Raw genomic sequence first — 15729 nt, 5'->3', positions numbered from 1 at the left:
GCTGGGACTGAGAGCAGTGCTGGGTCTGAAATCTTCAGAAGGAGCCTCCATCCTGCCACAAGAACACCCCAACAACCAGGGCTAATGAATAAAACGGGCTGGAAATTGGCTGCACTAAAACCATTTAAAACCCATTGCAGGTCTATTTGCTTTCTTCAGTGCTGACCTCTGTTTGCTGCTGCTGGATCCTGACAAGTCTTCAGCACATAATTCCTTATGAATTATATATCAAACACGCTCTGCTGGGCCTGGCATTTCCTCCTCCTTTTGGAAAGCAATGAACTTTCCTTGCAACCGTTTGAAAATTAAAAAAAAAAAAAAAAGCAAGCTCTCTGGGGCAGGGATGTTTTGTTTAATTTTACCTGATATTTTTTGTGGGTCCTGTTGAAGCGAGCCATTGGCATTGCTTTTGTGCTGCTCAATATTTCTTTTTGTGCTTCATGACCAGAGGAATGATTCCTGTATTCTACAAAAGTGCCATTTTCTTCTGATCTCACATATGTGGTAAATAACACTCCAACCCCTGGCAACAAATGTCTTGTGCAAATGAAATTTGCTGCCCAGTTGCTTCTCAGAAAAAGAACACAATAGTGGTGGAAAGGGATTAATTTTGAAATCTGAACCAGCATCTGCAGGAAATCCTTCTTTTTTTCCCTTCCTTTCCCATCTCAGTTAGAGCAAAGCAAGTGACTGTTTCATGGGATTAAATGGGACACTTTATTTTGCAGAGTGAGCTGCACTTTACAGAGGAGCAATTACCACTGGGTTTGGTTTTGTGGTTAAGCCATTGCATCGGGCCTGAGGGAAAATGCCTTCTCAGAGGGCTTCCTGAATTAACTCATAAAGTGATAAAATCTGGAGAACTGGAGGAGCTGGAGGAGCCTTTGGGCAGCCACCTATCTTCTTTCCCCATTCTGTGGTCAGGTCAAACAGGTCCACATCCATGACAAATGTGACCATCAAAAACGACAATCCCAGCACCCCTTAGCCATTCCCAGGTGTTCTGTGCCCTGACTGTTCTCCAACAGGCTCAGTTATGTTGGATCCTGCTTTTCCAGGTGGCAGTGCACAAGGAAACCAATCCATGTCTACCAGCCTGCACTGCAGGAGCTCCTGTGTGCTTTTCATTTCTGGACCAAAGAAGCCCAGTTCATCCAAGCTTTTCCTTAGACCATCTTTTTCTATCATCTGGTTGTGTTCCTTCCTCTCCTCTTTGTTCCATACCTGGCTCATCCCTGATTTCCTGAAGTGCGGTGGCCAGGTATGGGCATGTTGTTACAGCTGTGGGGCTTTTCCATCTCTGAGACTGGGAGCAATTATCCTCTTCCATCACAGGTAATGGGTCCAGAAAGGAATTGGTTCTTTTGAACCAGTTTTTTACTAAAGGTTCTCATTTCACTTGTTATTTTCTAGCTTTACTCCTTCCTCCTTTTTTATTCCCCCCCAGTGTTGGTGCCTCTTTGTCATTCCAACTTTCCCAAATTGGCTGGTGCCCAGATGAAAAGTTTTGCCCCCTTTTGACCCTTAGCCACCAAATCCAGAATCATGGTCAGAGACAAAAATTGGGTTGGTTTGTGGAGAATTATCCTCAGTGAATTATTCAGGATTTTCCCAGGGGCTAGAGGCAAAATGGCTCCACCAAGATTCCCTGGACTCCATCACCCTTCCTCTCAGTATGATCGTTACTGATTCAAAGGCTGTTACATGACAATTCTCAAAATCTCCAGGCTGACCTTTCCCTGAGTTACAAACCTCCAAGTGGATACATCAATGTTCTTCCTACTCCCAAACCCTCACCATTAAATTCTCTCCAGATTTCATGAAAATCTGAAAACAAGAAACCTGCAAAGCCTTCAGTCTCCTGTCAATACTTCTTACAGGCTTTTCACCTCCTCACCTACATCAGGGTGAGACCAAGGCCAGGTTGGATGGGACTTGGAGAAATCTGGGATAGTGGAAGGTGTCCCTGACCATGGCTGGGGGTGGAATGGGATGAGCTTCAAAATCCCTTCTAATCCAAACCATCCCATGTTTCCATGATCCCATAAAACCCACACTGATGAACTACCAAGAACAATAATAAGACTATAAACACACTGCACTCATGGAATAGAAGGAAAATAATCATAATTCCTCTCTGCTGCCTCTTTCACCATGCTCCCTCCAGCGCTCCCAGCCAGCCACTGCCCAGCGCTGCCGAGCTCTGTGCTGGCAGCACTTCCAGGAACAGCACCCCTTCTCCCTGAGCCTGCTCGAGCTCCTCAGTGCCCCAGTAGCTGTTTTTTGAACCCCTCGTCTCCTGGCTGTGGGCACTCGTTGTGACATCCTTTGCTCCGTGGGTCACACGTTGTTAATCTCTTGCTCCCTGCCTGGCACTTGATGGGTGGCTTCTCCCACCAGAGCTCACCTCTAATCCATGTGCTCCCTCGAATCAGTGTCCGAAATCAAAGCTGTCTCGTCGTTTTAAGGTCTCCAGGCAGTCCTTGTCCCTAGTGCTTCCATCACACCTCTCCCAGGACTCCCTCAATAAGCATTTCTAGCCTGGCCTCAGGCCATTTATCGCACAACAGAGGCTGATTTGCTTCAAAAAGGACTTGTTGCACAGATGGGACTCACATTCTATTTCTTTCCTTGCTTTCCTCCTCTTTTCCCCCCCAGTTTTTCTTTTCCTGGCTGTCTCTCCCTCCTCACATCTCCCTGATCTATGGGGCATTGGAATGGGGCCCTTCTGCAGGACACAGAGCTGCTCCTTAGCTGGAAAATGTAATTCTCTCCTTCCAAGGGTCTCCTCCAGGTGAAGAGGGGTCAGCAAGGTGAGTTTCAGGCTCAGATGTGCTTCCAACCCCCCTCCACTTTCCTGCTGTTTCAATTCCCATGTTGCCAACTCTGTTCATCCCAGCTGGATCTTTCCCTGCGACCCCAACTCAGCCTGGGAGCAGCACCAAAGGAATTCCTCAAAGCCTGAAGGGACCCTGGAGCTGACAGAAATCGGTAAGGATGTGCTGGGAGGAAAATTCCCTGCTCAGACTCCCAGCTCTGGGTGATCCTTATGGGGCTGGCCCTCAGGAAACAGCTCTTTCCAAGGAAGAACCCCGAATGGAATGTCCACCAGGCATCTTTATCCCTTTATTTTCCAGAGCAGAGCTACATCTCAACCCCCCCTCCAAGCACAATGGAAACAAGATTTTAGGCTATTTTCTTAGCGGTCTGGAATCACCCATAGCAGAAAATATATATTCAAACTTTCATGCATTTTTCTTTCCTGTGACACCAGCTTTTAGTCAGGAATGTAACTGGGAAACACACATTGCCCCCGGATGGAACCTTTTCTCTGCCTAATTTCACTGCCCCTATGCATATTCGTGGACTTAATTGTTTTATAAACTCCTAATTTGCAAGAACTGTGTTGGATAATTTGGACCTTGACCTCAAGCTTCCCGTTAAGCAAATATTAAATAATAATTAAATCAAGTACGATCTCCTTTGTGTTCTCAGTTGAGATTCTTTGCCAGCAGAGAGTGAGAGCTCTGGAGGCAGAAGTGCTCTGATGCGGCCAAATATTAAGTTTCAAAACCAAACAAGAGGAACATGTCAACCTCAAGGCATCCTTTAACAGAAATTACTTCACATTTTCCAGCTCCAGTGATGTCTTTATGCCACAGTGAAGCTGCTCCAAACGTGGGGAATGCTGCTCCCTATTGGAGCGATCAAATACAACACTCAGCTCTCAGCCAGGAGACTTAAACCTCTCCAAAATTAAAACAAGAGCAGAATCCAGCTGGTGTGAAATGGGTCACACAAGTGACCATCCAAACACATGAAACACGGGTGACAGTACAGTTTCATTGATGCAAAAGAGATCTTAGATGTGTAATTCATGGCAATGCTACTGCCAGGAAGGGCTCTTGGATCAGGGAATACAGGTAGAAGGATAAGGGAGGGATAAATTCTTTTATTTCAGGTCCAGATGACCTGAAAGAGTGGCCATTACAGAGAATTCCTGGGTGGTGGTGGCAGGGGAGGAGGAGACTTCCTACAACTCCCTCAGAAGAGGAGGAAATGGCCTCAAGTTGTGCTAGAGGAGGTTTATTTTGGAAATTAGGGAAAATGCCTTCACTGAAAGGGTGATCAAACATTGGAACAGGCTGCCCAGGGCACTGTTGCAGCCCCCATCCCTGGAGAGATTTAAAAGCCATGTGGATGTGGCACTTGGGGACATGGGGCAGTGGTGGCCTTGCCAGTGCTGAGGGAATGGTTGGATTTGGAAGTTTTTTCCAATCTGGGTGATTCTCTGAGGATGCTGGTGAGTGACCTGTGAGCACTGGAAAGGAGATGAGATGACACAGAGCTGGGGAAGGGTCTGCAGCACCAGGAGGGGCTGAGGGAGCTGGAAAGGGGCTCGGCCTGGAGAAAAGGAGGCTCAGGGGGGAACCTTGTGGCTCTGAACAACTCCTGACAGGAGGGGACAGCCAGGGGGGTCAGGCTCTGCTCCCAGGGAACAGGGATGGGATGAGAGGGAACACCTCAAGCTGTGCCAGGGGAGGGTCAGGTTGGACATCAGGAAGAATTTCTTCCCTGCAAGGGTGGTCAGGCATTGGAAGGGGCTGCCCAGGGAGGTTTGGGGTCCCCATCCATCCCTGGAGGTCTCCAAGGAAGGTCTGGATGTGGCACTTAGTGCTCTGGGCTGGTGACAAAGTGGGGATCAGCCACAGGCTGGTCTCAGTGATCCTGGAGGCCTTTCCCAATCTTAATTCCATGATTCTGTGATCCTATGTGACTCTATGAACACAGAAAGAGGGCTATTTATGGTTGATTCTGATCTCCAAGGATTTCCTCCTGGAGAAAATCGTGAAGTGAAGCTTTTGAACAGGAAAATATCTCTCTGCCACAAGGTGAAGGTCTGGGCAGTATTTATTTGTTTTCACATCAGTTGAGCCTGATGAATATGACCTGAAAGTGCAGAGAACTGGCAATAAAGTCTGGACAGAACAAACCCCGTAAGGATTCCTGGCAGTGGGATATGGCCTCAGAAAAGTATAAAAGGACCAGTTCAATACCCTTGTTTAAAGGAGGAAGTGGGGCAGCCAGAGCAGCCAGTTTAATAGGACCTGAATATGAACTACTAAAAATAAATCACCAAGCTAATTATAAATTTAGATATTTGCCAGGATCAAGCTCCACTTTACCAACATAACTTTGCTGACAGACTGAAGGGGTCTTAGAGAGGAACAGACACAGATAAAATGTTTATTTGCTTTGTCTATGAAAAAAAGACCAAAAAAAAATCTTTTAAAAACTGTCTTGCACAGTGTTCCCAAAGCAAACAGGGAAATGTAACATAAATCCTAAGGCACAGGCAAAGCAGTGGGAAAAGCTGAGCTGGGGAGCTGTAACCCAGCTGGGAGGGTGGATGGAGAAAGAGCAGTGGGAAATCTGTCCTCTGTGGGGAATTCGGCTTGCTCTGCCTGGAGAAGAAAAGCTTTGGGGTGACCTAATTGTGGGCTCCCAGTACCTGACCAACCTCATTCAAGGTATTGAGGACACCTGGGGCACCTCCAGGTGACTCCAGCTGGGAAGGAGAAGGAGAAACACTAAATATCCACAATTCAGAAGAGCACAACAACATGGAAAGACACAAACATGGATTCAGTAAAGGGTAAAAGACAGAATTAACACACCCCATGGACACAGAATATAAAACCTCTACACAGCACTTCTATAAAAGGGATATTAAAGAACAAAATATTGCACTTAGATGCAAAATGCAGGTAAGAGGGGAGCCTGAGGAAGCTGCCTGAAGACCTCAGTCATATTTTGTGTGCTGGTCTTCAAATAAAATAACTGAAGAGATGCTAAAAATCACAGAAAATATAGAAGTGCTTTGATTCTGCAACTCATCAGAGAGATTCCTTCACTCCTCACCTCACTGCTCAAATACAATTTGTGGCAAAAAGGAAAAAATGTTTTGTTCCCCCACCCTGCCCATTACACAGAAAGGCAGGGATGTTTCTCAAGATGCCTCTGTGTACCTGCCCCAAGTTCCCTCCTGTGAAAAACGCTCATCACTTGGTTTTTAAAATTTTAAAAGTTTAATAATAATAAAATGGTTATAAAAATAGTACTACAATTAGGTAAGGACAATTATAAGACAATAAAAAGCAAAGAATTACGGATGTCCGGATGCTCTCAGACACTAAGTCATGAAAAGCATCCCTTGTGAACAAAGGAATAACCTTAAAAGCCTGAAACGCCTGTTGCATATTAATATATTTCATACATGATGCATAATTCCTTGCAAATTAAGAACTTCTCTGATTTTTGTCAACTTCTCCTTAATCTTGCTGGTTCCAAAAAGACAGCGAGAAGGTGGAAGAATGTTTGTCTTTTTCAATAAGGAGGCTGTAACTTTTTATGGGCCCCCTTCGCTGACATCTCTGTGTGAAGAGTTTCTTGATTATCTCATCTTCCTGCTTGAGCTTGCAACAAATCCTATATCGCAGAGTTTCTATTTTAACATTATGTTGTAACCTAAAACTACATTTAACACACCACTTAAAAGAACTAATACAGCATCACTTTCTAACTTTACACATATAATATTCATTTTAACATTGGCGAAAAACCAATCATAAAATATACATTTTTCACACCTCCCACAACAGCGAGATTCGGGGAAATCCAGGGACATCCACACCTGAAATTCCCTGGAATATTCACCCTGCCCGTGCCCCTTTATTTCCAACCACACATAACCAGCGCTGCGCATCCCCTTCTCCCTGCTCGGAAACAGCCGGTACACAGCCGAGACGCGTTTTGAGATATTTAATAGAATTTTAGCAAATTTGCAAACTTCATTTTTATTTCTTTATTTTCACTTTGGCGCCCGCCGCGCTCGCCTGTTTTAAAACTTTTTTTTTTTAATCAGGCGCTACTGAGGTGACCAAAGTCGCCGGGCAGGGAGGGAGGCCCCCGGGCAAGGAGGGAGGCCCCCAAGATGGCGATGCTGGCGGAGCGTGAGTGCCGATCCCGGTGGGGATCCCGGCGGGAATGCCGCGGGAATGGGGACGAACCGGTGCTCCGGCAGCGGCCTCAGACCCTCCCCACAGCCCTGCCTGAGGGGCCCGGGCCGCGCTGCCCCTCCCGATGGGTGCGGAGGGGTCCCAGGGCCGGATAAAGGCGTTCGGGGGGTTCCAGAGTTGAGGAAAGGGGAGTGCAGGGACTGGGAGAGGTGGGATGGGGGGTCCCTTTGTCCGGGAAATGGGGTGCTCTGAGTCAGGGGAAGGGGTTCAGGGGTTCCTGGGGAGCTGGGAAAAGCAGGAATGGGGGTCCCGAGGGGCCCAGTGTCTGGGAAAACGGGAGGTCTGAGAGCTGGAGACCCGGGCCGCGGCGGCGAAAGGGGCTCAGGATGTCCCCGATGCTGAAGAACGAGGGAATTCGGGTCTGAGAAAGGCAGGAATGGGAGTGTGGGGGATCCCAGGGCTAAGGAAAAGAGGGGCTGGGAGACCTGGGCTGAGGCAGGAGGCGCTTCAAGGGTCCCTGGGGGTGAAAAACGGAGGGTTTGGGGTCTGGGAAAGGCAGGAAGAGGCATCAGAGGGTCCCAGGCTTAAGAAAAAGGTGGGGTCTGGAGGCTGGGAGGGCCAGGAAAGGGTTCCAGGGGTGGACATTGGGGCAGGGGGCTCCTTGTGGGGTCTGTCATGTCCCAGGCAGGGCAGGAGCACTGGGAATGTCCCTTGGACACCCTTAGGGACAGCTTGTCCTGTCCCTGGCTCGGAGCCATCTCTGGCTGTGTGTTTGAGGGGAGACACCTCCAGCCCAGGGTGTGGGTGCTGGGGACACCCAGGGGATGTGACAGGGCCAGGTGTGGGTGCTGGGGACACCCAGGGGATGTGACAGGGCCAGGTGTGGGTGCTGGGGACACTGAAGGGACATTACAGGGCCAGGTGTGGGTGCTGGGGACACCCAGGGGACGTGGCAGAGCTGTGTGTTGGGTGCTGGGGACACCCAGGGGATGTGGCAGAGCTGTGTGTTGGGTGCTGGGGACACTGAGGGGATGTGGCAGGGCCAGGTGTGGGTGCTGGGGACACTGAGGGGACATTACAGGGCCAGGTGTGGGTGCTGGGGGCAGCCAGGGGATGTGGCAGAGCTGTGTGTTGGGTGCTGGGTTCGGTGCTTGGGTCATTTCTGGGGCAGTGCTGGAGCTGAGCTCAAACTGTGCCAGTCTCCCACTTTTAGGGACTTTCCAGAGGAGGATTTGGAGGTGGGGAAGGCTCTGCAGGGACCAAATGAGCAGTGACCGAGGGCACTGGAGGGGACTGGGGTCACAGGTTGGGGATGCAGAAGGATGGGGTCGACTGAAGAGTTTAAAAGATGGTTTATGGCAAAATCAGTCATGGAAGGGCGAGACTGTGAGGTTGTGACAGTCACACCCATCACATCAAGAAGCTGTTATAACTCTAGTTACAATGCCTTTTCTAAGGCATTTATTATCCAGATTTCTGATTTCTTATCCAATCAGCTGCTTCCACAAAATTCACTGGCATCTTCACAACCAATTGCTAATTGCTACGTTTTACATGATTTACCCCAATTTGTCTTTTTCTATTTAACCATGCAACTCTACAGAACCTTACTGCTGTATCTTCTACTTTTTATCAACTCTATAACAAGTTCCATAGTTAAACTTGAATTTTTTTCTACCATCTTGCTCAGCATATTTGCTCACTTATATGAGGCCTATGTCTACTTGCTTAAAACATATTTCTGCTTAAACTACAAACCTTTATTTTTATTTTGTGTCTGTTTCACTGTTCTATTCTAATGCTTCAAGTATTCTCCAGGGCGTTAAATCAAACTCAGTATCCATCTCTATCTCTGCATTTTCCACAGTCAGAGCTCACTGGGGCTGCAGCTTCTCCTGAGGGACAGCTCCAGTCTCTGCTCCCCGTGACAGGGACAGGAGCCAGGGAACAGCTGATATCCCCTGGATATCAGGGAAAGGTTCTTCCCCCAGAGGGTGTCGGGCCCTGGAACAGCTCCCCAGGGAATGGTGACATTCCCAAGGCTGCCAGAGCCCCAGGGGAGTTTGGACAATTCTCCCAGGGATGCACAGGGTGGGATTGTTGGGGTCTCTGTGCAGGGCCAGGGGTTGGACTGAGTGATCCTGGTAGGTCCCTTCCAGCTCAGGTTATTCCATAATTCTGTGAATTTTGTTTAAGCTTTCCTGATATTGGAAACAAAGAGCTTCAGTTTTGCCTCTGAGGGGATTGAGAAGTTGGGCTCCCTGTTTCTGACAGGTCACCTTTGACCAAGAGCTCAGGGTCTGGTGCATTTCTGCACTGGGCTGCAGGAAATATGGACAATACAAATAACAAATATGGTGTACACTGGTAAATCAAGATCTGGTTTTAGGGAAATAAATCTGCATTTGCACATGGAATTTTTTAGGTATTTTCTGTGTAAACTTCGGTGTAATTTTATTCAGAATTTATTATTTTATTTATACATGTCAATAATGGACTCATTTGGAGCAGAAGGGACCTTAAAGCTCATCCGGTTCCACCCCCTGCCATGGGCAGGGACACCTTCCACTATCCCAGGGTGCTCCAAGCTCCATCCAACCTGGCCTTGGACATTTCCAGGGATCCAGGGGCAGCCACAGCTTCTCTGGCCACCCTGTGCCAGGTCCTCCCCACCCTCACAGCCAGGAATTCCTTCCCAAATTCCCATCTATCCCTGCCCTCTGGCAGTGTGCAGCCCTTCCCTTGTCCTGTCCCTCAATGCATTGTCTCAAGTCCCTCTCCAGCTCTCCTGGAGCCCCTTTAGGCCCTGGAAGGGGCTCTGAGCGTTCCCTGGATCCTTCTCTTCTCCGGGTGAACATCCCTAGCTCCTCCAGCCTGGCACCAGAGTTTTGTCCTTCCTGTTACCCCCAGACCATCTCTGGGCACACAGCAGGGGTTTGGATGGGAAATTTTAGAAATTATAATTAAAAACATGCTACAGACATAGAATTCATCTTGGAAAAGGGATTAGTAATGGATCTTCTCCAGATCATAGAATTTCTGAGTGAAGGAGTTGGGTTGTGCAGCCCTGGCACAGCTGGCCAGGGCAGTGGAGGAGTCCCCATCTCTGGAGGGATTTAAAATCCATGTGGGTGTGGCACTTGGGGACATGGGGTAGTGGTGGCCTTGGCAGTGCTGGGGGATGGTTGGACCCGGTGATCTTGGAGGTATTTTCCAACCTCGATGATTCTGTGATTCCCTAAAGAAATGAGGATTTTCTCCACTGGATGGTGCTGCTCTCCCAGAGTTCCATCTCTGTCTGTGGCATCATTTCTGAAGAAGCCCAGAAAATTGGTGTTAAATTAGGAGCTGAATCTTGTTCCTGGTTTCCTCTCCCACTCTAAAGACATCAGTAAACAAATTTACATTTCTGGTAAATTATTGACTAATTAATGGATTTTGTTGTTTGTTTGGAAATGGAGGATGATTTTATGTTTTCTGTAAATGGCATGGAGCTGTTCCTCTCTTTCTTAAATACTTCTCTAAAGATGAAAGAAAGTTTGTTTGGGGTTTTTTCCTGCATCTAACTCATATTACTTAAGAATCAGAGTATGTTAACGTGGCAGAAACACGAGGATTAATCCCACAGTGTAGCTAAGGAGGTTGCAATACTTAGATTGAAAGTGCTGGGAAAGGGAATGTCTGTTAATTTCAAGAAATAATTGTGTTTGATGCCCTTGTGCTTTGTTACCTACAACCTCCTGGGTGCAAAACATCACAGGGAGAGATATTCAGGAAAAACCATAAAAATTCACTTTTCTGTAATTGAAAACAAGGGCAGCTGCTCAGTTGGGGAACATAAGATCTGCTGGAATCCTTGAACCAGAATCACAGATGTTGGAAAAGATCTCCAAGAGCACCAAGTCCAAGGATCCCCCAGTGTTACCAAGGCCACCACTGAGCCATGTCCCCAAGTGCCACATCCACAGGGCTTTGAAATCCGTTCAGGAATGGGGACTTCACCACTGCCCTGGGCAGGCTCTTCCAGTGTCTGATCACCTTTTTCATGAAGAATTTTTTCCCTCGTGTTCAATCTAAACCTCCCCTGGCACAACTTGAGGTCATTTCCTCTCCTCCTGTCCCTTTTCCCTGGGAAAAGAGCCTGACCCCTCTGGCTGCCACTCCTGTCAGGGAGTTGTGAAGAGCCAAAATGTCCCTCCTAAGCCTCCTTTTCTCCAGGCTGAGCCCTGTGGTTCTTTGTGGGGCAGCAGGGAGTCCCAGTTAATTTGGAAGTTTAAAATCACAGACCACAGTGTTAGTTCTCCATCTTTTCTTGGCACCACGGGCAGGGCTTGGAGGAGTTGCTATTCTCAAGGCTTCCTGGTGGGAATAATCACAGAATCCCAGGATGGTTTGGGGTGGAAAGGACTTAAAAATTCGTCCCATTCCACCCCCTGCTATGGGCAGGATCACCTTCCACTATCCCAGGTTGCTCCAAGCCCCATCCAGCCTGGACTTGGGCCCTTCCAGGGATCCAGGGGCAGCCACAGCCTCTGAGGTTAATCAGTTGTTTCCTGTAGAGAAGTGAACCAGGCAAAGGTTGGATTCCCCTCACAGCCCTCGGGCCTTTAACCCACTGTGAGAACTGTTTAGGGGCTGTTTGGAGCTTCAAAGTTTCGGAAGTGTGATAAAAAAAGCCCCCACCTTGAATTCTGACAGTCCTAGTTCCTTAAAAATGAAACAAAACTGGGCAAAAAATGAGTCAAACATCCCTGTAATATTCAGTCCCTCTGGCCCACATCCCAAATCTTGTCTTTTAGGGAACGATGACTTCCTGATTATATTGAAAACACCTCGTTGGATTTGGCTTCTCCCTGCCTTGTGTGGCCTTGGGTTAACCGGTCATTTTTGATCCAGCATTTCCCATGGTGTTTAATGAAGTTTGTGATCTTCCTGTCTCCCATTCTTTGTTTGTCTTGTTTATTTAGGTTCTCTTCCTGCCTGGGCTTAGGTGCACACTTCAAGTGACTGGTTAACTGGGCTGGCTGCTCTTCCTTGACTTCAAGGAAGCTGTTCCTGGTGGGAACATGTGTGTCTGAGAATCAGTAATTTCTTTGGGAATCCACATAGGACAAAGGAGCCTTGATTCTTCTTTGTATCTCTTAACTCCTGCAATAATTTCTGGCAGATTTTCATTTTCCCCATAAACCATTCTTGAGAAATCCAAAAGCTGCAATCCCACAGTTTTCTGTTCTGTCATTCCATTTCTCTGATCACTTACATTGGATTTTTCATTTGGCTTTTGTTAGGAAGCCAGATATTAAAATTTCTGGGTTCTGGTTAAAGGGAAGCCTGGAGAATTGATTTTGTCCAGAGCTGGGAAAGCAGCATCCTAATCTCCTCCTTCATAGACTCCCATGTTGAAGCCAGATGTAGAACAAAATTGGAATAAATGTGGAATTCACACCTAAATGGTAATCCTTAAAGCCTTCCCTGAACTGCAGCCCATCCTGAGGGACAGCAACTTCCTACCTTGGCATCTTCCCATTAATAATTAATATTTTCACTGGGCTTTTATTGTTGTTGTTGTGTTGTTTCATTTAGTAAAATTAACCCCCAAAATATATTGAGTCTGGCATAAGTTCTGGGGTAATTTTTTTTTTTTGCAATGAAGAGCTTTGGTTGAAGTGATTCAATACCAAGAACTCTCTGGGAATGCCAGTAGAGCCTGTTTGACTTTTCCCTTCCTGCTGCAGCCCGGAGAAAGCAGAAGTGGTCCGTGGATCCACGGAACAGCGCTTGGAGCAACGATGACTCCAAATTTGGCCAGAAGATGCTGGAAAAGATGGGCTGGTCCAAAGGAAAGGTAGGATCTAAAGGAGAACTGTGTAGCTGAAAGGTCTAAAACAGCCAGGGGTCAGTTTTGGTTTATTCTCTTTAAGTGCACAGGGAATTTGAGCAGTGATAGATTTCTGTAACACTTTGTTATAAAGTCTTGTTTGTGCCTCTCCTGTTTTCCATTTTCTCTCTATTTGACAATCTCAATTCCCAAGTGAGAGCAGGAGCTGGAACATTTGATCGGGTTAAAGGTTTTAAGCTGCCTTTAAACCCTCAGTTCTCTCCTTGCTTTTGATGCTCTTTAAAGCAACTCCAGGACCTGCTTTAGTCTTTCACCTAGTTTTAAGATTTTTATCTGATCTATTCATTGAACCCCCCCAAATGCTGTGAGCCGTGTCCCTTCCCAGTTCCAACCAGGACCTGTGGGTGAGGGAACTGGATTCTGGCACTAATAAAAACCTCCAGGTCAGCACAGACAACTGCAAACTGCAGGTTTAATTGCACAGAGGTGCCTCAGCAAAGCTGAGATTTGGGGCTGCACATCAGGGTGTTTAGTGAAAGAATCCCCACAAAACCCCCACTGCCTTTAATTATTCTTCTAGATTTCCTCTTCCAGACTTTTCCTTAAAAGGCATAAAATTAGGATCATTCTCAATTCTGTAAATACCTTAAAGTTTATTTTTAGATTTAAACTGTTGCCTCAGTTGTCTCACAACGTTTCCCATTCGAGATACTGGATCTTCCTTGCCAGCAGTTGTACAAGAAGGATTATGTCTCCATTCTATTACAAACTTGGACAAATGGAACTTTCCCTTGATCAAATTAAGGGGCAAAACCCCATCTGGGCAGTTAAATTAGGCTGCTTAACACCAATCCTGTAAATGGTTGTACTGGAATTGGGTCAGAGGAGGATGTGTGGCCAAGTGTCCTGCCTGCTTCCACACTTTTTGGTCAGCAGAGGTTTCAAGGCAAATTTTACACCCCATTGACCAAATAAACCTTTTGTTTGTAACAACAACAGCCTTTTCCAAATAGGCCTCATCCCTTCAAATACTCCATATCCCAGGATGTGTCTGCAGGGCTTCTCTCCACTGCAGCACTGTATAAATGTTTATTGATTCTAACACATTTGGCTGATGACTTGTGACAGATGAGGCAAAAAGCAGGTGAATAGCAGGAACAAAGTTTTAAACCCAAAGCTTTGCCTTTTAACTTTTTTAGCCTTGACCATACAGTTGAGAAAGATAACTCTGAACCCAGATATTGCTTCATATTAAACAACCCTAAAGTGGTTTTTGTCAATATTTTCATCTACTTATGAGGTGGAAGGAGTTGTGAATGCCCTGCTGGCTCCAGTCTGCTTCTCCCTTGCCCCTCCCTGCTCTCCTTCCATATAAATTTGGTTTGGATTGTGTGTTCTGTGTGGATCTGCCTCATTCCCATTACCCTTCCCAGTGACAGAGACATTTGTGGGGTGGGGCACCTTCTTCTTATGTAGAGTCTTGTTTGAAAACTGTAAACAATTTGGCCTTGCTTAGGAATGTCAGGTGGCTTCCTGATTAATCACCCAACTACTTAATGTTGTTGTTATTTTAAGTGTTTATATTGCTTTGCTGGAGGCTTAAGTAGCGAATTTAAAAAACTTTGTGTGCTGTGTGGTAATACCTGTGATTGAATTCAGCTACAAGCAGGTAAATAAACAGGAAGTTGTGATTTCTTGCTGTATTTCCTTGTGAACTGTCTCACAGTTCAAAAGCTCTAATTGCTGCTGTGAAATCCTTACATTTTTACCTTCAAATCTGCCTTAGGGGCTCGGGGCTCAGGAGCAAGGAAATCCAGAACACATCAGGGTTAAGGTGAAAAACGACGTGCTGGGATTAGGAGCTACCATCAATCATGAGGTGAGCACTAGACCCAGGGCAGGGAATGGATCCCATTTCAGCAGAAGCACAATTATTTGAATGGAATATTAGTGAAAACTGTAGTCACAGCAGCTGCTAGCATGTACCAAACAGGTTTGTTCAGGATTTCCAAGACAACCCTTTTAATTTAGTTTCAGTTTGGGGTGGCTGTAGGAGCTGTGATTGGTGTTACCACCTGTGGAGCTTCCCAGGGTCCCTCCCACCAACAAGGATTGGATATATCCAAATTATTTACTTCTAAGAGTCTTAGTATCTGTTTTTTAAAACTTTATATCTGTTTTGTGTTAGTTCTGAAGACTTCTGCCTTGTATTCATGTGGGTGATATTTACAGGACGACTGGATTGCTCATCAGGATGACTTCAACCAGCTTCTGGCTGAGCTGCATAACTGCCATGGACAGGGTGAAACAGGTAGGTTCATGCTTGGCTCAATCAGATGCTGGAAGCTCAGCAGAGTTTCCATTCTGTGTCTTGAAAAAGTTCCCGAGGCCCAGTTTATGATGCAAATAATATTTTAGATAAGGTTGAGAACTTCTTCCCCAAAATCACTGGGAGCCAAAGGATGTGTTGCCGTCCATTAACATGGATTTGTGGATCTCAGTGGATCAGTTTTGCTCTCAGCACTCAGAGAAAGGCTTTTTCTTGAGGAAAGAAAACATAAAATGTTTAACCTGATGAAATATTTATTTCATCCAGGATCACAACATTTGGGACACTTTCCCTGGGCTGTACCTAGAGGAGCATTTCCTTCTTTATAAAGCACCCAAAATCTGTCTGAAGGCTCACAGCAGCCACTCAGCACTGCAATACTTTGCCTTCCTTTTGCTGATGAACTGTCACACTTGGCTTCCATGCTCCAGTGGCTTCTTAAATACCTCCTTTTCCTGTCTATGGAGAGCTGCTCTGTAGCTTTTGCCTCAGAGTTCTACATCTCTGCTTTGAGTGTGGCATAACGGGATTTTTGTAGCCCT

At 46.5% G+C, this 15729-nt stretch overlaps 1 protein-coding gene across 2 annotated transcripts in view; it reads left to right on the top strand.

Annotated features, from left to right (window-relative positions):
* Positions 1-6954: 6954 nt before the first annotated feature.
* Positions 6955-15729, top strand: part of PINX1 (PIN2 (TERF1) interacting telomerase inhibitor 1) — a 61469-nt gene continuing 52694 nt past the window's right edge. Inside the window, exons 1-4 of one of the 2 annotated variants that reach the window (XM_002187566.7) lie at positions 6955-7013; positions 12755-12864; positions 14645-14737; positions 15091-15169. In XM_002187566.7, coding sequence (XP_002187602.5) covers positions 6995-7013; positions 12755-12864; positions 14645-14737; positions 15091-15169 — 301 coding nt within the window. In that variant the 5' untranslated portion in view covers positions 6955-6994. Of the gene's footprint in view, positions 7014-7042; positions 7148-12754; positions 12865-14644; positions 14738-15090; positions 15170-15729 lie in introns of those variants that run through there. The other variant, XM_030269885.4, reaches the window with a different exon arrangement.

The sequence above is a fragment of the Taeniopygia guttata genome, chromosome 3 (assembly GCF_048771995.1).
Source record: "Taeniopygia guttata chromosome 3, bTaeGut7.mat, whole genome shotgun sequence".
Classification (NCBI taxonomy): Eukaryota; Metazoa; Chordata; class Aves; order Passeriformes; family Estrildidae; genus Taeniopygia; species Taeniopygia guttata.
Note: the sequence above shows the minus strand (reverse complement) of the source record. Positions and strands in the feature narration are given on the sequence as shown.